The sequence below is a fragment of the Malaya genurostris genome, chromosome 2 (genome assembly GCF_030247185.1).
Source record: "Malaya genurostris strain Urasoe2022 chromosome 2, Malgen_1.1, whole genome shotgun sequence".
Taxonomy (NCBI): Eukaryota; Metazoa; Arthropoda; class Insecta; order Diptera; family Culicidae; genus Malaya; species Malaya genurostris.
In genome coordinates this window covers 222,963,055-222,989,877 of record NC_080571.1, presented here as the reverse complement: position 1 = coordinate 222,989,877, position 26,823 = coordinate 222,963,055, and the positions used below count along the sequence as shown (strand labels likewise).

At 34.9% G+C, this 26,823-nt stretch overlaps 1 protein-coding gene across 1 annotated transcript in view; it reads right to left on the bottom strand.

Annotated features, from left to right (window-relative positions):
* The window catches only part of LOC131427744 (L-selectin), a 66,098-nt gene that overhangs the window by 5,634 nt on the left and 33,641 nt on the right, over window positions 1-26,823 (bottom strand). The window contains exon 2 of the mRNA XM_058591202.1: window positions 2,803-2,903. Within this exon, the coding sequence (XP_058447185.1) occupies window positions 2,803-2,902 (100 nt within the window). The 5' untranslated portion in view covers window position 2,903. The remainder of the gene's footprint in view (window positions 1-2,802; window positions 2,904-26,823) is intronic.

Genomic DNA, 26,823 nt, shown 5'->3' with positions numbered 1-26,823 from the left:
TATATTATATTATATTATATTATATTATATTATATTATATTATATTATATTATATTATATTATATTATATTATATTATATTATATTATATTATATTATATTATATAATATTATATTATATTTTATTATATTATATTATATTATATTATTTTATATTATGTTATATAAGTCGTCTGCAAAGGTGATTTTTAACGGATTTTCACTTGTATGCTTTACACAGCTTTTTAAAAAGGTTGTACTAGCTTGGATGTTTGTTCTCTGTAGTTATATTATATTATATCATATTATATTCAACTATATTAGGTTATATTATATTATGGTACTTTGTTATATTGTATTGTATTATATTCTATATATTTTTTATATTAATTTATATTATATTACATTATGCTCAATTATATCGACAACGGGGAGGGGCAGGGAGATCATCAGGGTATCTTACAAGTGAATGACTGGATGATGGAGTGAACTACCAACCTGATTCACGTGGGAGAAACTTTGTGTTTCTCCCTGAAGGTCTGAAATGAGTTAGACGCACCCTTCTAACAAACAAACCATCAGGCGGGTTTAAGCTGGTATACCGAAATTCTTTATTGTATGGCTGGATATTCTTGCTGGAAGGCGCCAGGTCCTCAAAATCCATTTTGGCCTTCTTAACAGCAGTTATATGAAAGCTATCTGATAATCAAATTCGGATCTAAAGACTGTCCCAGAAAGTATGGATGCAACCAAAAACCGCTGCCATTTCGCAATGGTTCAGAATCTGTCAATTTTTATGGCTGCGTCTTGTTGCTTACACTCTTCTCTAACCACTTGCGCAGCTGTTTATTCGTTTTCATTAGTTTGTTTCGAAGTGCGCGGACTTTCAGCAGAGCAACGTTGAAAAATTGTGTACAAATGGTGCACAGAACGCGGACTGTCACTGAGAAAGATAGCAAAAATGGAAGGAGTAAGTGAAAAAGCCATGCGATATGCAATCAGGAAGTTCGGTTAGTATAACACCTTTGAGGATAAACCGAAAACGGGTCGAAAAAACGGTCCTGCTAACCCTCAGTTGGATGAACGTATACTGAAGGCGTTCGAGCAAAAGAAGGAGGTTTCAGTTCGGAATGTGGCCAAAAAAGTGAACACTTCGAAGTCAAATGTTCTTCGTGCTAAAGAACGTTTGAATCTTCGAACCTATAAGAAGCAGAAACAACCAAAACGTAGTCCGAAACAAGAAGCATCGATACAATACGATTCTTGCTGGAAATTTGAACTGCATAATCATGGACGACGAAACCTACATGAAACTCGATTACAAATCCTTGCCGGGACCACAATATTATACGGTGCGAGAAGGGCAAATGTTAAACCAGTCCGAGACATCGATTGAAATCGAAAAATTTGGTAAGAAAGCTATAGTCTGGCAAGCAATTTGTAGCTGCAGTTAGATTTCGAAACCATTCATCACCACTGCTTCAATGAACAGCGAAATATACATCAAGGAATGTTTACAAAAACGACTTCTACCCATGATTCGAAGCCACAAGAATCCTGTTGTCTTCAGGCCAGATCTTGCTACTACTCGAAATCAACGGTAGAATGGTATACTACCAAAAATGTCACTTTCGGCCCAAAAGGCATGAATCCACCAACTTCGACCAATTGAGGAATTTTAGGCCTTAACGAAGGCACATCTTAGGAAACATGTCTCGGCAGCCGAAACCATTCAACAGTTCGAAAAAGATTGGAAAAAAGTGTCAAAACTTGTCGCCAAGAAGTCTGTACGGAATTTAATGAGGAACGTTCGCAAGTAGGTGTGCCAGCTAGTCTACAATGGCTAAGTAACAAACGTATGGCTAAGTAACAAAGTATATCGAATAAAAGTTGAATATCTAACACTTGTGAATTATTTACAGCGAAATCAAAGTGCGTCCATACTTTCTGGAACAGTATTTACTGTATGTCTACTCGCATACATTGGTAATGCCTTGAACTGATGGTGGCTTCACACATTCATACATACATACATACATACCAATATGAGTAATCTTTGGAAGGTATGAAAGGATGATTCAATATCATTGTCAAAAGTAACTTAAAAAGTAAGAGTGCGACTTCTTGTTCGTTCAAATTCTTGACAATATTGTAACGGGCAGAATGGTCAGTCATTTTAAAATTCAAGTAGGTGTTCCGAAAATACTCATGTTGCATAGGTGTTCAAAAGTTCTATATTGGATGATTTTTTACAATACCCGTTTTAAAAACAATGTGGTTACCCTCGGTATCTTAGAGATGAAACAGTGTGCATTTAAAAATTATTTAATTATAAAATTTTAAATATACTTTTAAATAAAAAATAAAACGATATGGTTGGAACAGATGGCTCAGACTACATGACCTGCTTACGTTGGTTACCACAATTTTGCAAAGTTTTTGTTCGGTATGACGATATACATACAAAATATATTCACTTTGATTCAATTACTATTTAGTTCGAAAGGTGTGACGCAAGCAAACAAGTGATTCTTAGTTTTCCTTGATTTGCTGACGACAAGTTAATTTCACTAGCACAAAAAAGTTTTTATTGCTCCACCTGTTTCTGTTTCATTGTTCCAAAAATACCCATATTATATTATATATTGCTTTGCGGTTTTTGTTGAACTGCTAGGTGGCATAACAGTATAATACAAACTGTTGTGCACTGACGAGTCGAAGGCGAAACGCAAAGCTAACAAAATTGTTTATGTCCCTTTACACAAATATAGTTTAACCCCTAATTTACTACTTTTAATTATTTCCGATCTCTAATGCTACTTACGATTGGCACAGCTTCTAGGATCGGGCAGGGCTAGCCGTCGCTGTGCCAGTATCACGGTGGCACCGATGACCAGGAGCGCCAGTGTTCTCAGTACGGACATTCTACAAAGGAATAGAAAGGAAGGGGAAAAATAGATTAATGGGCCGCGAAATTTCCCGCGAGATTAAATTTAACTGTCGTCGGGTGTGTACTTATTTAGATAGACGCGTTTCTGCTAATCGAAGGTGTGCGAGGCTCATCGTCGTTCGATTTGCAGTTTTGATGGAAATCGTTTGCTTTTGTGTGTACTCAGGAAAGCAACCATAACGAGTAATGAGTCAGGCCAAACCTATTTCCTGATGTGCGCTTGTTTGTTACACCGTTGCGGCTTTTGTCGTCGTTTTCCCACCGGGGCGGTAACTGCTTTGGGCATTGAATTTCAATTTCACGTTTGGTTCGGAATGTTCGTTTGGCTTATTGTTATGGTATTGTGCTTTTCCGATAGATGAAATTGATTAAACTACTCAACAAGTCGATTTGACAAGTCAATCGTAGATCTGCAAGCAGTTTGACCAAATAGAAAAATGTTTCAACGATAGTTACACCTGTGTGCTTGTATGATTTGCATTGATGGTTCTAGTTTTTTCAAGCTTCTACCACGCTGATCGATTATGCAAACAAATTTTGCATCACACGAAAACCAAACAGAGGCAGATATGATAATTACCAGTGATTGCATAACATAAACTGATAAAATATTGTCCGATCACCGAAAAGGAACTAACAAACCGCGGTAGGTAGGACGAGTGAAAGAAAACATCGAAAATACCAATGCCTCTAGCCAACCGCAAATCACGAACCAAACAGGCCAATTTACAGCCGTGATTACATTCAAAACGGCTTTCTCCTGTCGCATCAGGAATGAAACATCGGTTCGTTTGTGGAATCAGGTCCGTTTTTCGTTATAAACAGTGGATTTCCTCAGTTAACCAACCATGCCAAGTGTCCAATGTTGCAGCACTGATGGTTCACTGCTCTCAGATACTTGTTCAAACTATAAAAAAGTTATAAAAATATCGGATAAAATACACACTTCGGAAAATTTTCCTTTACTTTGAGCGATTTATTATACCAAATTTCTGTTCAATTTTGGCTGCTGAACTTGGAAACTCAAAATACATAAGAATATTAGAAAAAAAACGTTTTATGAGATTCCTAATGACTGATCGGATTCGTCAACTGATAAAGTTATAGTGTATTGTTTTGAATAGACAAATTTCTATGGGAAACTACCGTGTATCTGAGTATAAGAGAGTTATCAAAGAATTAATGAATTCAGCATTCACATCTCTCGCTATTCAACCAGATGAACGGTACACTGCTCATCCCAAGGATGTTGATATGTAACAAAGGATGAATAATTTCGCTAATGACAAAATTTATCGTCTTAAACAACATGCGCAAATATGTCTCCCTCATATTAGTCAATGATTAATACTCTTGGTTTAAGGGGGGAGTAAGGGATAATTTGAATCAAAAAACACTTTTTTTGTATTTTTTTTTGCTGAGAAATAGATTAAGCAAAATTATTCAGACTTTTTTTACATTATAAAGCATCGTTTAAAGAATATTTAGATAAATTTCCGTATATTAATATTGAAAAAAAAATGGCGGTAACAGAGCATTCCCCAATTATCTGAAATCGAAAATGTTCTTAAATTTACTTAAAGTATGAGTAGGCCAATTTTGAGGTAAACAACTACCATAATATGAAAATGGAAAAATTCAGGGGGAACGTAGGAGGAAGACATTTTATATCAAGAAAGTATGTTCAAAGTTTGAAAACAATCGGTTCAGCAGATTTTGCAGGACCGTGTTAACGGACTTCGCCACTATCATCGTTTCGGAGATAAAAGAGGCGCCATTCTGGGGCGCAATATTTTGACAGTTTTGTTCCGATTGACTTGAAGTTTTACCACAATATTTTTGAAATGTTAAACTATAGGAAAATGCGAAAAAACGATTTTTCGAAACTGTTTATTTCAAAATTCTCACATTCTACTTAACCGAACGACTTTCCAAATTCAGAAGTTTTGAAAGAAGCATGTCAGTTTTACTCGTATTCGTGTGCTTCAGTTATGTCTATGGCATCACCCACCCATCTTTTTTGTTTCGCCGCTTCAAGTGACGGTACAAATTTTTTTCTACACATTACCCTATAATTCTGGAACCGAAAGTTGGATCCGGATGAAATTCAGGAATTCCGTATGGGATTACAAGACCTTTCATTTGAACATTTTATGCGGATGATGCGCATAACTTTAAATATTTGCAATAAAAAGTAAAAGAGATTGAAAAAACAACATTGGTGCCAAATGTCTCAGAATTGCGGGAATCATCGAAATATAGTGATATAAAAAAAACAAATTCTTTGAAAATTCGCATAAGAAAGGCCTTACAGCTTCGAAAACTCACTTAAAAACCTGTTTTAATCCACCTAGTTGTGTAATGATGCCTTTCTCATATTGATATTACTCATAACATCATAAATATTACTGTGGAATTCGCTAAAACAACTGTTCATTGAATAGAAATAGGAAAGTTTGTTCGGACCAAATCTAACAAACTCTACAAATCTTGTTTACCCTCTAGTTCCGGAATCGGAAGTATGTAGTATCTACAACAAATTTAGGAATTCCGTATGATATTGTAAGACTTTTCCTTTGAACCTATAAGTTTGTGAAAATCGATGTGGCCATCTTGAAGGAAAGCGAGTGAGAACCTTTTACAGTTTTTATTCGCCATTTCCAATTCTTCCAAAACCGGGTTCAGATTACCGGAAAGGCCGAAGTTGGTTTGTTTGCAAGCAACAAACGTTACCAACAAATTGGAACAGTTTTTAACCTAGTTAAACCTAGACTAGAGCTCTATTTCGATTAAACCAATTAAACGAAATATAACAAACGAAGCGAACCTGCGTTTCTGTTACTTCTGCATATGTAAGTCATACTAAACAGCTTGAATCAGCAGCATAAAACATGTAGTAGGATTATTACTTTTATTATTATTATTGACATCATAACAGCACCGGCACGGTATTACTGCGCTGTTGGCTGTGAAAATTGCTTATTTTTTCAAATAAATTTGAATTCAATGATATTCGTTTATTCTTTTAATCGCACTTATCATAGAATAGCTAAAGTTTTTATCAACCGCATCACCGTCTTTTACCAATATCACACACCATTAGCAGACATCCATAACCGTTTCGATTCCTTCATAGCGTGTACGAAATAGAACAAAGCACGCATCGTTTGTTTTGTGTTTTCTTCTTCTTTCGGTGTTGTACATATTGTCAACCTATATGGCGATTTGAAAACTTTGACACTCATCGCCCTGTAACTGCGGAACTGGAAGTAGGATCCGGATGAAATTTCACAGTATCCTTAAAGATAATATGAGCTTCAATTCAAATCATGACTTATGAAAATCGGTTCAAACATCGCAGAGAAATCGAAGTGAGTTCTATTTTGGGAGTTTTCCTTCACCACTTTCGGTGCTGCCGGAACAGGAAAAGGTTGAACCAGTAGTGCCGAATTAAATTTTTATGCCAATAAACTAACAATTTCTGCAAACTAGAATAATTTGTCAGGCAGTTTAATGGGATTTGTACCTGTTTTTGATCATTGTTTGTGAAAAACTACTAATGAAATTGGTAATTTTCGACTTATCACGCTTTAGTTCCGGAACCGGAAGTTGGATCCGGATGAAATGTTCTAGAAATTTTTAGGAAACTATAAGACCTTTCATTTGAATCTTAGTCGGATGAGCCGTTTCAGAGAAAAATGAGTGCAGACTTTTTCTCTAATTTTCACATAATACCATATAACTCCGGAACCGGAAGTCGGATCCAAATAAAATTCAATAGCAGGCTATGGGATTGTTAGTCCTTTTATTTAAATCTAAGTTTGTGAAAATCGGTTCAGCCATCTCTGAAAAAAGTGAGTGCATATTTTTTCCATTTATTTGGTAAATATCATTCTATATCTCCGGAACCGGAAGTCAGATCACGATGAAATTCAATAGTAGGCTATGGGACCATGAGACCTTTCATTTGAATCTTAGTTTGTGAAAATCGGTTCAGCCGTCTCCGAGAAATATGAGTGCATATTTTTGTTACATACATACACACATACATACATTTGCTCAGTTCGTCAATCTGAGTCGAATGGTATATGCCAATCGGCCCTCCGGGCCTCGGTTAAAAAGTCGGTTTTCACAGTGATTGCATAGCCTTTCTTTATGGGAAAGGCAAAAACTTTACTTTGAAAAATTCGCTTAAAATCCGCAATATTTTCATAAGATATGAGGATTTAGTCCACAGTTTCAAATTTTTGCCAAATCTAGATCTACAGAGCGAGCTTGTTGAACATAAAAAAAATGAATTCGTTAGGAATAACACCTCATCTTTTAACAATAAAAGCTTTTACCATGAAACTATTACAACATGTCACTCAAAAGAGTGGGCGGCTCTGAAGTTTCCTTATTCTCATTAACTTTAAGTTCAGCTGCTGTCTCAAAACTTTTTTTAGGTATTCTATAAAATTTAAATTAATTTTGGGTCAATACAACGAAAAGTAGAACAAACTCAAACTAAAAAAAAGTTCTCGGTAGAACCAAAGTAGAACGAGATGAAAATTTTCGTACGAACAGTCTAACTATCTGTAATCTATCTTTCGGAGCACATAAAACCAATTAGGTTTAGGATCACTTTCAACGTGACCGCCTTGGGAAAGTCTGATAACAGTACAACAAATAAAACATAAACAGCACAACAACAAAAAATCATATCTAGAAAAGGGAGTATTGTTTTGTTGAAATCGAGAGAATTTTAAATAATTGGGGTAAAACGGGTTAGGAAATTTGCCCACAGTCACTCTAACTATCTGCAATCGATTCGATGGAGCTTTCAGCAACTCGATTCACTTAATATTGAGATGTATTGCTTATTTTTTGAATAGCGCTCCTAGATGTTGAGTTCTCATGGTGTCTTGCAGTGGTATTTTTTATACGAATCATTACGATTTTAAAAAGTTGTGACCGATAGAAGCCGAAAGTTACTATTTTTGGACATCCACGTTGAAAACCAAACTTGGTAATGTTCACGGCTTGAGGCGGTGCCCCAAACCGATAGATATGTGTGACTTTTAATCTCACTAATTTTACTTTGAATTTATCTTATATCTTAGAATCAGTTATTTGAGCATTTCATCTAAGCTCACTACTTAAGATGTTTGAAAATAGATAGCGTTGTTAAAAAGAAGGCGATTGTCCATAAACTACATTGCAGGATGCACATCGCAATCAGACATAAATATGAAATGAGTGCCAGAAACTCAGTACGTAATGGTAAAAGTTGTGATTATCCCAATGTCTCCTTTGTTTGCGTTATTTTCAATAGAAGTAAACAAAATAAACGACGACAAAACAGGCTCGGTTCAAAGTACTTAAACCAAACTTGAAACCGGATGTAGATCTGTGCAAATAATAATAAAAATCAAGTTTAATGCATTTAGCTATGATTTCTTACAAACATCCCAAATGAAAATAAATCGAAATAAATTAAATCTTCAAATGTTATCTCTTCTATAACACAAGTGTAAATTACATTTGTCGAAAGCACAAAGTAGTATCCACAGTCATTTCAATTATCCAACCTAACACGCTATATCATCCTTAGCGGATTTTATAGCATAATTAGAAAGTAATTCGGGCTATTCTAATCAAATTAACCATCATTGTGAACATCACGCATCCAACTTGATAAATGAACGATATGAACTTCAAACGAAACTAAAAGTGCATGCCTCTGCAGCGATCTTGCATAACATGCAAACTGAATAGCATGTAGTCTTCCTGGCGTCGGATGAGGCGAGAGATGTTTTGAAATAAATCATCTTCTCAAGGTACTGTTTTTTTTTGTTGTTGCTCCGCTCGTTCCATTCACCGAGAAGGAAGACGCTGCGAAAAAAAAGTAGCATATTGGCACTTTGATGGCAAATGGGGGCTCTGCATGTCCGACACAGCCTATGCTGAGCTCTCAAGTTTGTGGAAAAAAAAACTCCCCGCGGAAGACGAGAACCTCCCCCCGTAACACAGTGCCATGATCATGTGAGGACGGCACGCTCCTTTTTATATGATGGACGATCAGTGCCATGGTGTCAGAAATAAAATATCTATGTTAAAGCTGCTGTCAGTATGCTGTAACCAAGGGTACGGACGGTCGAGCTTTAAGTAATGAGCCATTACGAAATACTGGTTGCTGTTCGAGAATTGATCAGCAGTGTGAGATGAAACATATGCGAGTTTTCGGTAAATCCTGACTGATTGGATTCGGGTTTACAGTGGATAAGTGAACGCAACATGAATTATGAGACACGTTGATGGTTATTCTTGATTGCCCTCTAGAATCCACTGTTATGAGTTTCTGCTGAAAATTAGTCGTCTATGTGGGTTTTAGAATTGTTAGAAGTCACGATTCAGGTGATTATTCAATTCTATGCTAGTACAAATACGATTATGAGAGCTTAATGTTCGAATAATGTACTGCTAATGTTGTGAAACTACACGTGCTATTATTTTTATACTTTTCATATTGCAGGTTCATTCAATCGATCTATCAGTTGCATCAGAACAGTGATTCGCACAGAATGCGAATAATTCTTAGATCTCCTGAAAAAAATTCTGGTTACCTAGAAATGCATCGATTTTAACAATCTTTTTCAAAGCTACCTGAAACAATTATAGTCTTTTCAAAGACTAATAATTAATTTTTATTTCCGAACTAATCAGTCGAAATTACCACTAAATCTGGCTATCTGTAAATCTTTTTCAGAACTTATATCCAGCTATCTCAGAATCTTTCTTAGAACTTATTTAAAGCTATCTGAAAACCTTCCTCAGGACTTATTCAAACAACACAGCAAAAACCAATTTGAAATATTCATGCGACGTAAATCTACTCGGTTAAAAATCCATTGCCGGTACCATGATTAAGAAATTATGAAAACCACGAAACATGTCTTCTAAGGCAGTGAACCATCTGTCATAAATAACCATGCTCTCGAGCAGTGTTATTTTTGACAACATCAAAATAGCCACTCAAGTGTCAGATTTTAATCAAAAGTTAAAATTAACCGAAAAAAGGATCACACCCTAATAAGATCATGCCTATTACTGATGATTACATGAGCAAAAAGATGAGTTATGAATCATTTTGCTCATAGAATCATCAGTAATAGGCATAAGAAGACAATGGATTTTATCCGTTTATCTATGATGCGATTCATAGAAGTATAATTAATCAAATTGTTGGATTTTACACGAACGACTTGAATCTGTGAAAAACATACGCAGTTTTTTTAGGCAGACACTTAAAATTATTTGTGTTACCACGTAAAAACATGGCCGGTTACATGAACTATGTATTAAATCTACTGTACAAGTATAGCATGTCTGACACTCGATTAAGTCAATCTCTGAAGACGTGAATTTACACGATTTTGTAGGAGTCTACACCCAAATCTCCATTTACGTAATAATCGGGACTTCGTAAATCGAATTATGACGTAAAAAAAGTTTACGTTATTTGGAATTTTCAAAGTAAAAAATGTGTATGTTATTTGAAATTTTCAATCTAAAAAAGTTTACGTTATTTGGAATTTTCAACGTAAATAATGTTTTCCCTATGTATGTATATTATTGGATATGTATAATATAATGGATAACTATGAAACAAAAATTATTAGTATTTGCAGGAAAAGGATGTTTTAAGAAGTATCAATTTCCAAGATGGCGACTTTCGGTTTATTGATATTTCTTGAAAACCCTTACAATATGAGTCGATATCACTCGAACTGCTCGAATACCTTCACAATATGCATATTTCCCGAACAGTTTTCATGCATTAACATTTTTGAAGCAGTAGTATAATATCTGCGACAGATCTAAATTATAGCCGGATTTAGTAATAAAAGACTAAAATACCAGTCAACTCAGATTATAAAGGCTGTTGAAACTGCTGGGCAAGTGCCCTAAATAAAGCGAAATTCTACATACAAGGAACTGAAGCAGAATTCAGAACCACCTCAAACATCGTTTCCGACATCTACTCATCAAATCCGTTCCAAAAATATCCATATTGTAAGGGTTTTCAAGAAATGTCAATGAACCGGGAGTCGCCATCTTGGAATGCAGAACTACCTCAAACATCGTTTTCCGACCTCTACACATAAAACCCGTTCCGAAAATATCCATATTGTAGTAATTTCCATGGAATGTAAATGAGCCGGAAATGATTTTCCTTGTATGCAAAAACCTCTTTTTACGAAGTAGGTTCATAAAAAAAGATTCCGTTATTTGGGATTTTGTTCGTGAAAAGAGTTACGTAAAAAGAGATAACGTAAAAAAAGTTTACGTAAACGGAGGTTTAGGTGTATTGGCACAGCCAGGTGCGGCAACTATGGGGAGGGCCTCCAAAAAATCATTGGAGTGGCCATGCACCCCCCCCCCTGGCAACTGGAATAAATATTTGAAAATTTGCTAGAAATATCTTATGATATAACACTTTTTTTTTCTGTTATCCCCGTAGTTCGTCTCCGTAATCGTTCATATTTCTCAGTTAAGTTACTATAATTTTCAGACAAATTTACTACGATGTGAAATGTTGCTTTTAGTAATAGGAATAGAAAGGAATAGAAAGTTTATTATCGTGTCGGAAGAGAAACTAAACTTGGTTACTTGGTTGCTTTTTATTTGATCTAGCCTCTCCGCTCCCTTTATAAAAATGTTTTATATATTGAAAATTTAATGATCTGTAGTAATATTTTATAAAAATCGTTAAAAAGATAAAATGATTAAAAATTTTCTCACCAATTTACCAGTTCTTGCCGAAGATATAATTTCTAAACAAGCGGCGCATCTACATGCCAATATCAAGAGCAATTCAGACTGCATTGCAAAAATGTATGAAATATACAGATGACCACTTACAGTGGTGGAAATGATATTAGATGTGAGCATTCCTCTGGAAAAGAAATTTATATCACAAGTCACCATATTATAAAATGTATTTAAATGCCATCTCGATATGAGATAAGTTGCTCAATCGCCAATGCATCCAAACAATCTGTCAAAATTCGAGATAATTTTAGGTACTGTTTATGATAATTGCCAAATAATATACGACTTTCTGCGAAGAGAAGTAAGATGTAATAAAAAATCGAAGAAATGAAGGTACAACTTTAAATAAATCACAGAAACTATTGGTTGATCACTGAATATGGTCACAAACGCGCTGAAATATAGAAAAAAACAGAAATACGACGAAGAAAGCAGAATGCTAAAGTAGACCTCCGAATACTGAAATTAATAAAAAAAAAAATGATGCTTTCATTACATCTGTAGTCATCAAAAAGGTGCTTGGACTGAAAGTGACAACTAAAAGGTGATTATTTAAGAGGTATAGCTTTTGATTTTCAAAAATTTGAAAATTTGTTAAAATTGATGAAATTTTTATTAAAATCAATAGAACGACCAATATAATTTAATGTTTGAATGTGATTTCATGCAAATGTTGGCCGCGGCTCTGGTTTAGATGGCTCATGCGAAAGGTCCCATTTTAGCACACTCTCTCCAACATACAGGACGATGTTTCACGAATAATGCCACCGGCCCATAATCCTCACCAAACAGTGACTTTTTTGGGATGCATTGGTAGCTCTTGCAATGCTTCTGGTTAGTTTTCACTCCAGATGCGACAATTTTGCTCGTTTTCGTGTTCATTCAATTAGAAATGAGATTCTTCGCTGAACATAATTTTTCGATAAAAAAGTTGATCTTCCTCCAACCTTGTGAGCGCCAATTCATGATTAAATTATAGACCAAACTGAACAAGTCTGACAATGACACAAGACACGATCCACGCGTGATCTGTCAAAAACAGTGTTCTCTAAAATCACCCTTCAGAACAATCAGAAACCGTTTGATTGACTGTAAATACCGTGCCCATGCTGCCAAAAGAACACTTCATTTCAATATAAACACATAAAAATATACAAAAATAATGATGATAGTGTTAAAGCAACTGTAAAAAAATGGGCCATTTACGATTAATTCACGTGTGTAATTACACATGACGGAAACCAAGGCAATTCAGCTAAAAAAATAGTAACAGATCGTTTATAGATTTGTAAATTCAAATGCGATTCTATTATGAGCATCAATCGAAACGTAAATTTACAAGATTTTTTTGTGCTGATTTACTCTTTCAGAAAGGTAGCATGTCTAAGATTGAATATAAAAGATCATGGAAGAATTCCTACATGTTGAACCATTTCATTTAAATAACATTTACAACATTCTTTCAGAATTCTTGGAAAATTTCTAGAATTGACGCCTTTTACTCTAGGAGGAAAACAACAATCTATGCCTCCATTCACAAAAATGAATTTCAAACATTTCCGAATTGAAAGCCACATTTCAAATCGGACGAAGAGAAGAATGTTGAGTTTTAGAAGATGGATTAGAGAATCGTGAGCGTCTTCGCCAATTTTCGCCTGAAAAGATTAAAATGTTTGTCTCATGACATAATATTCAGTAGACCTGTAAAGGTTGTCTTGAGAGGTTTATCAAATGATCAATGTACTACTGAAATCAAGACTGAACTAAAGGAACTGCTTGGTATTGCTCTTAATTGTTTCTGGATATTTGCTTCTCGCTTCTCGGAGGCCAATTAACATCCCCATTTCTGCTGATTATTGAATTTTCAAAGATTATTCGCAAAACATCGATTGTTTCGTTGGCTGTGTGGCACTAAGCACCGTTGTTCCCTCTTTCAGTTTTCATTTCTAATATTTCGAAACACATCTCAATACATTTCAAACAGTGGAAATGATCGATTTTTACTTGCTGGTGATAATTGAAAACTCCGCCACCCTCTATTTATCATTATGATCGGAAAGAGTTTTGTGTTATCGAGTTGATGTTTATGCCTATTCATTCGCACTTGCTCACTACCCACAGTGAAGACAATGAAACAGGTTGACATTACAAACTGAGCAAGCAAAACTTCAAGTGACTAAATACGGTTATTCAATTGACAATGAATTTTGGGAGCTTCGGCAGCAAAGGGAAATTGAATGAGAAGCGATGTGCTGATAGTTAGTTAGTTAGTTAGTTAGTTGTTTATTTTAGCCCGGTTTCAACCTATCGGTCATTCACCGGGGGAGATATGCTGATAGTCAACTGTGTGTATTACTGTTTTTGAATTAATTAATTTTAACAACAAAATTTTAAGAATAACTATGAAATTAGTTAAAATTTAGAATTTACTTTGCTGAAAAAAACTCTTATTTTTAGAGAATGTGTTTAGTTGGCAAATACCCAGGACACAAACCAGCAATATTTCAATCCAACACGAAATTCTCATTGACAACTAATTTTGTTATTAAAATCAGACAATTTGTTTCTATTTATCTATCACCATCATTACTGAAGGACAGCACAAAAAAAAATGAAATTGGTTTAATTAACAAGTTTATTAGCCAAAAAATTATGAGAAGTGTCAAAGCAAAACAATCCATTATAAAGCTAAAAGGGACAGTCTTGAAATTGCTTGCAAATTGTTTTGAAGTTTTTCACATGTGTTACGATATATCCATATATAAATTTCTAAACCGATGTGTAAAAATGACGTAAACTCTTAGTAGAAAGTGGATTTATTCAGAATTTGGGTGCATTTGAAGCGATTGTGCGTAATAATGTTTTTACGCGGAACAGTGAAGTGAGTCTCGAATGTTGCTCTATAATTGTATATGTATTCGGTTTATGTATTCCGAGTGCTCAAAGTTTTCAGTGAGAGAGTCGATTTCGCGAAGTCGAATAAAGAAAACAGCGATTTAGAAGAAAAATTTTCAAAAAGAAGTTTATGTTTCGTTTATGTCTTTTTCTCCAAAACAAAATCGTATTTATACCTGCCAATATGGAAAAGACAGTCGCGAGTGAAATTTTTTGGTAGAAATGTGCCATCTAGTGGCTAGTAGTCATTGCGGTGTTAACGTTTTTTTCGGTAACAGTGCGCAATATAGCTGCAAATTGCAGAAGCCAATTCAACCATTTATGTTGGTTGAAAACAACGTTTTATTTCTCTAATTCAACTAAAAAATTAGTTGAATGGAAATGGAGTGTGCCTTAGCTAAGAAATGACAGCACGTTAAATAAGTGAATTCAACTGAAAAAATAGTTATTTCAACTAATATTTTACTATTATTAAGGGAATGAGAATTAAAAAATCTAAATTAGCAAAAGTAAGATTTTTTTAGTTGTCTCAAAAAATAACTAACTAAAATCAGAAAATCAACTAATTTTTTCGCCAAAATGCTGATTTCGGTCTTTCCGTGTCAAAAAAATTATAGAAATGAAGTTTTACTGCACTGCATATAAACCTGTGCGAACTACACTCGGAGCCTGTAAGATTCTGAACGAATGGAATATTGCGTCATTTGACAAGTAATTGTATGTAAAATACAATTTTTTTTATGTGTAACGACGTAGACGATTTTCCTATAAGAACAGCTATTTCGAATGATCATTCCTTTTTGAAGCATAAAATAACCTAAAGGTCATATTGCTATTGTGACCGAAACATTGCTAACATCAAAAATCAAATTGAAAAGTAATCCAAATTAGGTGATTCTTCGATTTGACAGGTTTACTGGAAAGGGTGATGCAGTTGCCATTGCTGTCCAACAGCAAGCCAAGCATCGAATTTTACATTCTTTCAATCGTACAGTGTTGCGTGAAGGAACCTTTTTTGTTTGATTCCAGTGTAACCGAAGAACAAAATATGTCAGGGTCTTTGCGCGACCCTGTAGAACAACCGAAAGCTTAGAAATCGAAATAGAAACAATTGATGAAATCTTGTTCATCGCCATTTCAATGCACTGGTGAACAAAAAACTTTAATTCTGATCATCTTCCAAGGACATTCAGATTTTTTTAAAAAATATAGATATTCAACTATTATAGAGCTAATCGATTAGAATACCGATTTTGTATTGAAAATCATACGAATCATGAAATTGGTTTAGAAAATTTTTCTGACATCGAAACAATAGAGCATTTGAATTATGACAGAATTCAGACTAGGAATCTAATAGTCCCAAAAGCTCTACTCAATTTTCCTATCATCGACGACAATTTTCAGCTGCTCATTCGTTTGAAGAATGTTCGACGACGGTAAAATTAACATCTTCAACAGCTATTGTCGCAAAACGCAAAAGCAGTTTTCTTCACTGTCAAAAAGCGTAAATTCAAAAGAGAAATATTAGTTTATTTGATACATTTTTCTTAATAAATGTATGTGCTTTTCTAACAAAAGCGGAGAAAACTGCGTTGGCGTTTTTCAACAATGGCTGTTTTCCTTAGATTGTAAGTAGAATCTTGAACATTTACAAAGGGCAAATTAAATAAAGATTTGCTCTTTTCTGAAATAAAAATTGTAGAAGACGAACAAATTAAATCATATTCTTAACCATTCTGGAAACCTTCTGAAGGTTCTAAGAAAACTTTAAGTCAATTCCAGCTCTCAATGGAGGATATCAAATACTTTTTACAAACGTTGAAAAAGCTCAAAAACTTACTCAGCACTTCGAGAGTCTCTACAGTTTTCATTTGATCGTTGTGAGTTCTATTGAAATTTACGTTTCTCGGAAATATGATCATATACCAGCATAAGTATTATTATTTTTACGTTTCGTCTTTGCGTCATCAGTGCAGAGCAGTTCAAATTGAACTGCTTAGTGCTAAACTCGGCAGTTCAATTTGAACCGCTAAGCAGACGTAAAGTTTCTGCTCTTTACAGAACACTTTTTGTTTTGCAACGGAGTGCAATGTCTTTTCTGACGTGCCGAACGACTATTTCGTGTTTTCGACTATTTGAGGCCGATGCAGGTTTGGTCATTTAGGGGTTAGCCAAATTTTGTGCTAGGACACATAACCGTTTTTATTATTTTTACGGTTCGTCTTTGATTCATCAGTGCAGAGCAGTTCAAATTGAACTGCTTAGTGCTAAACTCGGTAGTTTAATTTGAAGCGCTAAGCATAATTATTCGAGCTTATGAGCGAATACTACTGTAGAAAATCATTGTTAAAATTTCAGTTGTTCAACTAACTAATTGTAGATTATACTGAAATCCTATTACTATATTTTTGTTTTGACCAAAGAGATTTTAATCTAAAGTACATTCCCTATGCAAGCCATCGGAAATCGAAAACTTATTTTTCAACCTCAAAGCTATAAACAACAGTTCGAAATGCTAAAAACAGCAGCAGTGAAAAGTTGGATCCACTGAGAAAATAGAAACTGTCCAAGACAGGACATGAAAAATGAATAACAAATGAATTGAAGAATTGTGTGAACAATGCAGGAACGGAATGCGGAATGTTCCAACTGTTAATGTTATACCGGTAAAACGAGACCGTGTCTTTCATAATAGTCAAATAGATTACACGCTGTCAAACACAGCACGGCTCACTATTATTAAAATCATTACCATCAGACCTAATCAATCCCAGCTCACGATCCATTTACATAACTATTTCCATATTGGTTCACGATATAGTTTTCCGCCGAGAGGCACATTGACCCCCACAGCCAAGCCAAGTTTATGTTCCGTGAGTCGTTCGACAAGATTTCTGCGCGCTTTCTTTGCATGACAAATTTCTCAACGGTCGCTCACGTTGAGTAAACAACCGCATAAGTAGCACTTATCAGCCTATTGCATGTACACCTTTTACAAACCACGATGGTGGGTAATTTGAAATTGACCCGCTACCGAAAAAAAAACCGTAGACATGAACTAGGCAGTGCCCCGATATTGGGCAAACGCATTTTAATGAGGTGGATGATTCGCTGTAGTACATTAGTACATGCACTATACCTATTGTGGGGCAACATATTTGCATGAGTATGATGACATTCGGCTGCACGATAAGGCTCCATAAGCTCTGCAAGTGGGCAGACTCTTCTGTTGACTGTTTGGTGAAGATGTGTCAACTGCTCTGAGCGAAATTGAGGGGTACTCGCGGTTTATGCAATACTGGTCGAGTATTTTTCGTAACTGCTTGAAAGGGATTTCGACTTGAACTTTGAGGGTTTATGAAATTGGTGTTCTTTTGTTCGATAAATTTACTAACTCAACATCTGTTGCATTCGAAATTATGTACAAGCAATATCACTTGAATTTTAAAGTTTTGTGACATGTTTAGAAATATGTTCACATATTAAAATAATGTATAAAAATTAAACTTGATTTTCCTGCTGAATTTGTGAAACGTTTCTTTGTATATGATTCCTTCAACCTTCAACTATAGCCTTCATTCATCTTGATTATAGAGTTCCACTTCTTATAATCATTCACTTCATTGGCAATTCGAGACCAGGTACGCTGCGTGGAAAGCGATTGTCTTCCGCATTAAGCTATATTCATCTGTGTCGATAAGATTACCGGAATAAACACGATTACATTTTTCTCCTGCATTATTGCTTAAATACTTGTTTTCATGCATCGCTGCGATTACTATAGTAGAATTTGGTTCATTCAAGGTTCATCATATACCCATGTTTTATATACCTAGAGTACCTGGAAGACAGAGGGTTAATTAGATTGGAGATTGTGTGTGAATCGTTTTTTAGCTTTTTAGACGAGACTGAGAATCAAGACAACTAGCGAGCACATAAAATTGAACATTTGTGCAGGTTCTATTCAATTACGTTGCTCACTGAAACAGTAGCTGAGCTTAACAATAACTTTCGTCAGGAGGCAGTTAGCTCAATTCGCCCGCGTCCCTTGTCGCATTTTTGCATGTAAACATTCGACAGCATGGCTATCATTGAATGTGTTACGCTAAATTATTGTTTGTAGATTTCTTTATTTCAAGCGCTTTTCTTATAACTTTTAAATTCATATTGTTCGTCATCTGTATTACAGTTCGATTATGACTCTGCATGGGAACACGTTTTCACTGGGTGACGTCAATCGAGTCCGTATAACTTCGCACTAAACAAATTGTATTTATGGTTATTTGCATGCAGATATATTATGTTCCAATGGAATTGGCAACAAGTGTAACAACATGAACTTAGTAATAAGCTTCAATAAAATAACATTTTGGAATTTCAATAGATCCTGATCAACAACGATTGGCAACCCACGGGCGATTTCTAATGCTAATGCAGGAATAGTTTTTTACCGAAAACAGTGGCAGTCACAAATCACGACACAATATTGAAGGACAAATCAAACCCTCTTTGAATTTTAATTACTTTTCCAGTTGGTTTTTGTGTAGGGTACACAACTCGAAAATATTTTGTCTTTTCACATAGATGCACGTAAATGGAGAGTTGCAGTTCACACAAATTTCCATTTAAGAACAGACGTATTTCGCGCCAAATCATGTTCAAAGTATTCAGATTTTAAGGGTACTTTCCGAGCATGTAGGCTTTGTTACAAAAAACCGCTTTACATACATTGTTTTTTTCAAAATTGATCTAGACTATTCTTCATTTTTAAGAATTTTTAATCAAATTCCCATAGTCGAAAAATCGCAAATCATAGAAAAAAGTGTTGTAAAAGTAATTTCAACTAATGTTTTAGTTAGAACTGCCTATCCTGTCTTGGAACATAATTTCATTCAAATGAAAAATAATTTTTGTTGGCAATCGGTTTGATATTTTCAATATCGATTTTTCTTTCAGGACTCGATTAGGATTTTTTCGAAATTTTTAATCCAAAATTTGTGTTGTTTTGTAGAAATCATCCATACGACGCTCAAAAAGCTTTCGTTTTAGTCATTTGAGACTGTATTGGAAATATTTGTTCTAGTTGGTGCGAAATTCGGCAATATATGGGATATTGAATTTTATTATTTAATGAGTGAAACTCAATTCTTTTTACTATCACATGTTTCCTTTTTCTTCCTAGTTTGGTTTCAGAACTGAACAAGAAAATAAAGAAGTACTGAAATACTCTTTTAAAGATATAAACTACTTCCACTTAAATAACAAAAATGAAGAAGTATAACAAAAAAATAAATGAAAAAATATAGTAAAATGCGGAAGCTCTCACTTTCCGTGTAGGATACATAGTTTCTGAACTTTTCCAGTTCAATTCAATTTTTTATAAAAAGACACTGTAAAAAATCTGTTACACAATGTATGAACGGTTGGTAGGGAATATAATTGCCTACCGTGGGACAAAATTCACTTATATCATTAAAAGTTGTAACGTTTGGTTTATGAAAACCGAATCATAAACAATCTAAGTAAATTTAAACATTAGGTGCATGTAGGTAGATTTAATTAAGACTGCAGACAAACTGTAAATCTGGAAAATTGGGCGCACTGGTTCACTCTGACACGAGGCTAACTTGACAGCAAGAGTGAGAGTTTTTTTTTTGAGTCAGTTTCCGCCAGCGAGCGCGAACGTGTGCCAGTTGGGACGGGCGGCCATCGGATTTGGCACGTCAGGAGATACCTGCGAGAAGTGGCAGTTCTTTTCGCTCGAGGTGAAGCGTGATCTTCGTCAGCCGTCAGGGGGACCCCTCAGGGGACACCATAAAAGTCACCCCCCTGCGACACGGAGCAAGTTTTTCGGTAGTGTTTGTTGGAAGCTGGATTTTGCGTGAGAAGCCGGGAGCCGCACGGACCAAGAAACACCTCTTGAAGAAGTTACCGTGGCAACAGGCAAAAAGGGGCTTTATCTTCCGGAACGTTGAGAGTAATTCATGTACTGAGTACAGTGCAAAAAACCGTGCAGACTTCACGGTCATTCGCCGTGTGGGACTTCCAGCGAGGATTCCGGTGGCTTCACAAACAAACTTCTGGTCATCAGGTGGCGAGAGAAGCATCGCAACGGCGTGAAGGTGACAAGCTTGTCTTTCGGCGTACGGACGGATCCGCGATGGATAACGGCTGGTCGCAAGGTTAGCGACATCAGAGCAGAGGACGAGAATGGCCGCCACGACGGGTGAGTCTGCACAAATCTATTCATTGCATGCACGTTGCCTCGTTGTCTTCAGCTCATATGATGAGAATTAGCAACAGTGTTTTTTTTTTCTAAATTGTAAAAAAAACCAATATTTTTATTCCAAAACATGACTACTATTGTGAAAAGCACTAGTGCAACACTTTATTATAGGGCTTCACATTTTTCGATTCTAGAAATTTGGGAAAAAATTGTAAAAAAAGTTTGAACTTTTTCAATAGACATTCTAGATTAAGTTTGGAAAGTAAAGTATGTAAAGTGGCTACTTGCGACAAATTTTCATTACATTCTGAGAAGGTGTTACAAACTCCAAACATGTTTTGGTGCGAGCTTCATCAACATCTAAAGTTGTCCGATTTGGAAATTACATGACAAAAAATTCAACTACATGAAACAAAGAATCGGAAGCGCTAGTCGAGTGGACTATACAGTCGAAGGCTGCAAAATTAATTCAAATTGAAGATATCTTATTATCAAGATATCCAGCTCTCACATTTTACGAACAAATCGCAGGAGACATACTTTTTCTTGCGAGTATGGCGCCCTCAGCCGACTCCACATCGAATTTCGCACATTCAAATAGGCGAATGAAATGTCAAATTCATGCGCGCCAAAATAGCAACACTGCGCACCCCTTTCTGAGAAATTGGAGTAATTTCCGGTTTGGAGCACACGAGCACTTTCCCGGTACTTCCGGAACCCGGAGCGATATTCCGATATACCCAACATTAACGTATTTTGCCATTAACTAACCATACCTTGATTGAAGGATTATACGGCTATTTGAATGCATTTGATTTGATTTTTCCATCTCATGTATAAAAACACGCTCCTAAAAATGATACTTTTATGCTTATCAGCCTGTAATTCCGGAAGTCGTATCCGATTGAAATTCGGTAGGGTTATATGGAGTTGCAAGGACTTCCATTTGAACATAAGCTTGTGGGAATTGGATGAACGGTCTCTGAGAAATTGTGTGCACTTTTAGTTAAGTTTAGTAATAGCATTTTACTCCGTAACTCCGGAACCGGAATTCGGATCTGGATAAGAGTCAATAGCAACCTACGGGACTGTAAGGACATTGAATTAAATCTCAGTTGAAGAAAATCAGTTGAGAGGTCTCTGAGAAAATCGAGTGCTGCATTTAGTTTTTTGTACATTCAACTCCGTTACTCCCAAACCGGAAGTCCGATACGGAACTAAGAGGAACTAAGAGACCTTCATTTGAATCTTAGTTTGTGAGAATCGGTTCAGCCATCTCCGAGCAAATCGAAAGAACATTTTTGTTACATATTCACATACGAACACAGACATTTTGTGCACTCAACGAACTGAGTCGAATGTTATATGACACTCGGCCTTCCGGGCCTTAGTTCAAAATTCGGTTTTCACAGTGATTACATAGCATTTCTATATGAGAAAGGCAAACCGTTAAAAATGCTTCTAAATTAGGTTCAAAACTGTTTCAATTTATAGGTTAAGCTAGTTGCTGGCCAAATGAATCGATTTCAACTGTACCGGTTCCCAGCTCCTGGTTTCGGAAGAACCGGAAATAGAAATCGAAAATTTGAAAGCGAAACTCTCTTCATTTTTTTAGAAACAGCTGGGTTAATTTTTACAAAGTTAGACTCAAAAAAAGGTTCAACGTCTATACAAATGGATTGCTTTGACTTTTGCTCGAATAAAACTTCCAGTTCCAGAACAACAGGGTGAGATGTGTTTAACATTTAAACCGTCACATAGAGCGAAAAAACAAAAAAGTGGATGGGTAATGTCAGTGACATAATTGGATGCCGTGAATACAAATAAAATTAACGCTTATCTTCTAAATATCTAAAATCGTTTTCAAAAGTTGATATATTTTTTGAATTGTGCAAAGGTTTCATTTTTTACTTACAGAATTGTAACTGTGCGGCTATAGTGAAGTACGACGAATTCACGACATGCTTATTTTAACACATAAATTAATAAGACAGGGATAAGAGAGAGAAAATTGTTCGCCTGCAGAAGTACACACGGTACGAATTACAATACCTAATAGGTAAAACGAGAATGCAAAGTAGCTCACTGCATAATACTGAAAATTTAATCAAAAATTTCTGCTCTTATTTTCTATAAAATGGAGCGAAAAAAATATGTTGTTGGGTTATGCGAAACAAGAGACTTTTACGCTTGAGCTCTACCCATTCTTGTACAGAGTAAATTTTGGAAAAGCGCCCCATAAGTAAAATAAGCCATAGAAATTATACCAATGCATGCCCAAACTGGGTTACCCCGTTTGGCATAATACCGTTTGTCATAAAGCCATAACAGTCATTCGGTATAAAATTTACAAACCATTGGTATTGCGATGGTCGCTTAGCATAACAAATAAACGTGCTGCTTAATACAATTCGTTCTAATTTACTGATATTTTGAAAGGTCTAATGCGAGACAACGTCACATCGTTTTCAATTACCTGCTATTCGCCTTCGCTTCCGCTCGTTCGGACTTAACTGAGGCATAGCCCCTAGCTTTGGGTAATCCGGACAAATACCCGCCACTAGAATCATCTATGACGAACAGAAAATTGCTATTTCGCCTATATTATCGAAATATTTGGATCGAATATAAAATTCACATATATCGTTGGAGTTTTCTTTGCAAAACATCCTTCGATCGAAACACAAAGGAAATTTCACATTAGATTAAAATGTTGCGAGTTCAATAAATACTTTGACAAATGACCACTATACCAAATGACTATTATGATAAATAACTATTATGCCAAAAGACTTTATGCCAAACGGCGTTATGTTAAACGGTATAATGCCAAATCATCTTATGTCGAACGGGCAATATTCAAAGAATTTTTTTTGAAGAATGCCTTAGTAATATTTATGAAAACATGAATTATAGGAAAAAGGCTTAATAACACCACTATGGGATTAAAACAGGTGTTTCCCATTATTTTTTAATGTTGACTTAGGGGCTGTCCATAAAAGACGTCACGCCGCAAGGGGAAGGGGGTGTTCACAAAACGTGACCTTTTGTGACAGGGGCAGGGATGTCGTAATATCGATTGATTAATCGAGTAATCGATTAATAACCCAGATAATCGAGTAATATTTAATCGAGTAATATTTAATTATTGAGCTAGCGATTAGCTCAATAATTATCGAGTAATATTTAATTATTGAGCTAATCGAATAATTTAAAAAATCCCATAGCAATAATCGATTGAATAATCGAGTAATCGATTAATAACCCAGATAATCGAATAAATTTCAATCGATTAGTTTTAAAATTATACTCGATTATTAAATAATCGAGTAATTCGAAATTTCCGACATCTCTAGACAGAGGGAAAGGGGGAAGGGTTGTTGAAATGTGACGTCCAATATTTTCAATGAGCGCATTTTTGAAATACTTAATTATATTACTGCTTTGCCCTATTTCCTGAAAAAAATCTCCACAATAAACATTTACATTCTATAGGAAAACGTGTATTTGTTGATGTAAAAGCTTCTTCTTGTAAATTCGAAAATGAATGATGCAGAAAATCATTTCTGTTGTGATCAGCAAAAGTGCACGGAGGGGCGAGTAAATTAGCGAAATTAATATAGTTTGCCTAATATGAGTAAAAAAAGATGACTTCAAACGGTTTAACCTAAGTTATGCACTGACAATTTCAGTCAATGTATATGAGTTTGGGTGCACCAATCGCTTGGAATTATGGATTTGTCAACTTTCGGAAATCTAATGATAAGTAGTAAGCAAATGTGGAATATAAACCACACAAAGAATGAAAGAATTTCAAAAAGTTTGTTTGGTCGGTCGCATCGAAATTTCATGCTTCTTGATGTATTTAAAATTCATTTAGCAATACCTTGTTGGCGGAGTAATATCAATAAAAGCAGCAAATAACATTAACCTATATGCTGTGATTATCAATAATTATAATGATAAGAAAAACATGTTCAATCATAAAGCATACACAGAAGTAACAGCCCGGGTAGAAGTGATTTGGAAACCAATTATTAAAACCAAACCTCTCAATGGTAGAAAATAGCACTATTTATAATTTCGAATAAGAGTTAAAATATCATAAACCATTGCAAAGTCTGCATGAGAAAATAGCAACAAAGTATAAAATTCTGCCATTTTAACATAAAAGTAAGTGCAAAACATTTATAGAAGACGCATTTTTCTGTAATTTGGTTTTCTAGCAGTGAGAATAGTACACCCAAACCTCCATTTACGTAACTTATATATGTATATATGTATTAATATACGTACGCATGTGTGCAAATATTTGTATTTCTGAATACATATAAATATTGGTGAAGTAAAAGCGATCATTCATATGTATAAATATATACACATATCCCAAGTAGCAATTGTAACTTATTGAGCTTTCAAGATGTTTTACAATTGATTTAGAAATGTTATTTATGTTAGATATGTTTAGAAATATATATTAAAATTGGTTGTGCAACTTATCACTGTTAAGTTTCACAATACTACCGACAAAATCACTGTAGAACAACTTTAAGTACATCTAAAACAATTGTGCAGTAAATCACCAACTTGTTAATGTTTCACTAGAAGCTCTACATAAAATTTCACATCTTCATGTAAAACGGAAGTAACTATAACAATTGTGCAACTTATCCAAAACTTTCAAAACGGCTGTCATAATTGTACCGTTCACAGTATACGTCGAAATTGCTGTAAATCTCTTGTGGAAGAAAAATTAGTGAAATGATTGATGTTCTCCGCAAGGCAAAAAATGCTAAGCCGAATTGATACCCTTGCCGTAAAAAATATTTTTCTGCAGAGTCCGCATTGTTTTGGCTGCCCAATAAATTTTTAGATCAGTGTGCACAGTTTTCTTCAGTTTTAGAAAAACATTGATATAAAATTCAAAACTTGCAAAAAAGTTGTGCAAGATGTTTGAATTGAACGCAAAACTTGCAGACATGAGATTATTATCATAAAAGTTTCAGGAATACAGCGTTATATACGCAATGAAAACAAAAATCAATCAGATAATTTGTATTCGGTTTTCATCTCGCGAAAAAATAAGCAGATCTGACATCACTTTTCAAATATATTGAACGAAAAGTTAATTTCATCATAGTTACTCCCATAGTTATATATTACCGCTTGTGCAACTTGTTTTTGCAACTCCAGCACACTGACTTGCCAAAATAATACCTACAGTACGTATCACAAAAGTCGGGCCCTCTAAGATAAATGACTGTACTGCATTGTTGTTTAATTCATATAGAAGATTAAATCTGATAAAAAACAAAACTTAGAGAATTTCTTTCCGAAATATTAACATGTTAATGTTTCCTGTTATTTAGATAATATATGTCATTACGTTGGGTGAACCATTTTCTATTCAACTCACTGTTACCATCGATGCCATGTTGGAAAATATGTAAGAAAAAATCATTTCGAGATTTTTCAGGTTTAATTACACCTTAGTTTGATCAAAATCATCTGAGAATTTTAAATAATGTTTGCATACACGTATTTCAAACACCATTCCGATGATTCTCATTAAAAATAATAAAAAAAATAACTGTTATTTTCACAGAAATTTGTGTACAATCATCAAAATACGTTAATTTAAAGGCGCTTCAAAATTTCGGGCGTACGAATACATGTTTCACCATAAAAATGCAGTTCGTTGTGGATTTTTCATTTACAAAAACACAAAAGATTAATTCTACAATATATGCATTATCATTTTTCATCATTGTTTTACAAGATCCATGTAAATTAAATTCATATTAAAAGGCGTTTTATTGAGTTTAATCAAAATAGTGCGTCATCATAAACATCATCATCAGCATCAACCAGCTGGAAGTAAAACAAAATCTTTTGTCGCTTAAACACTATGTGGTGTAAAATATTTTTTAAACTAATTTTGCATGGAGCATTGCTAT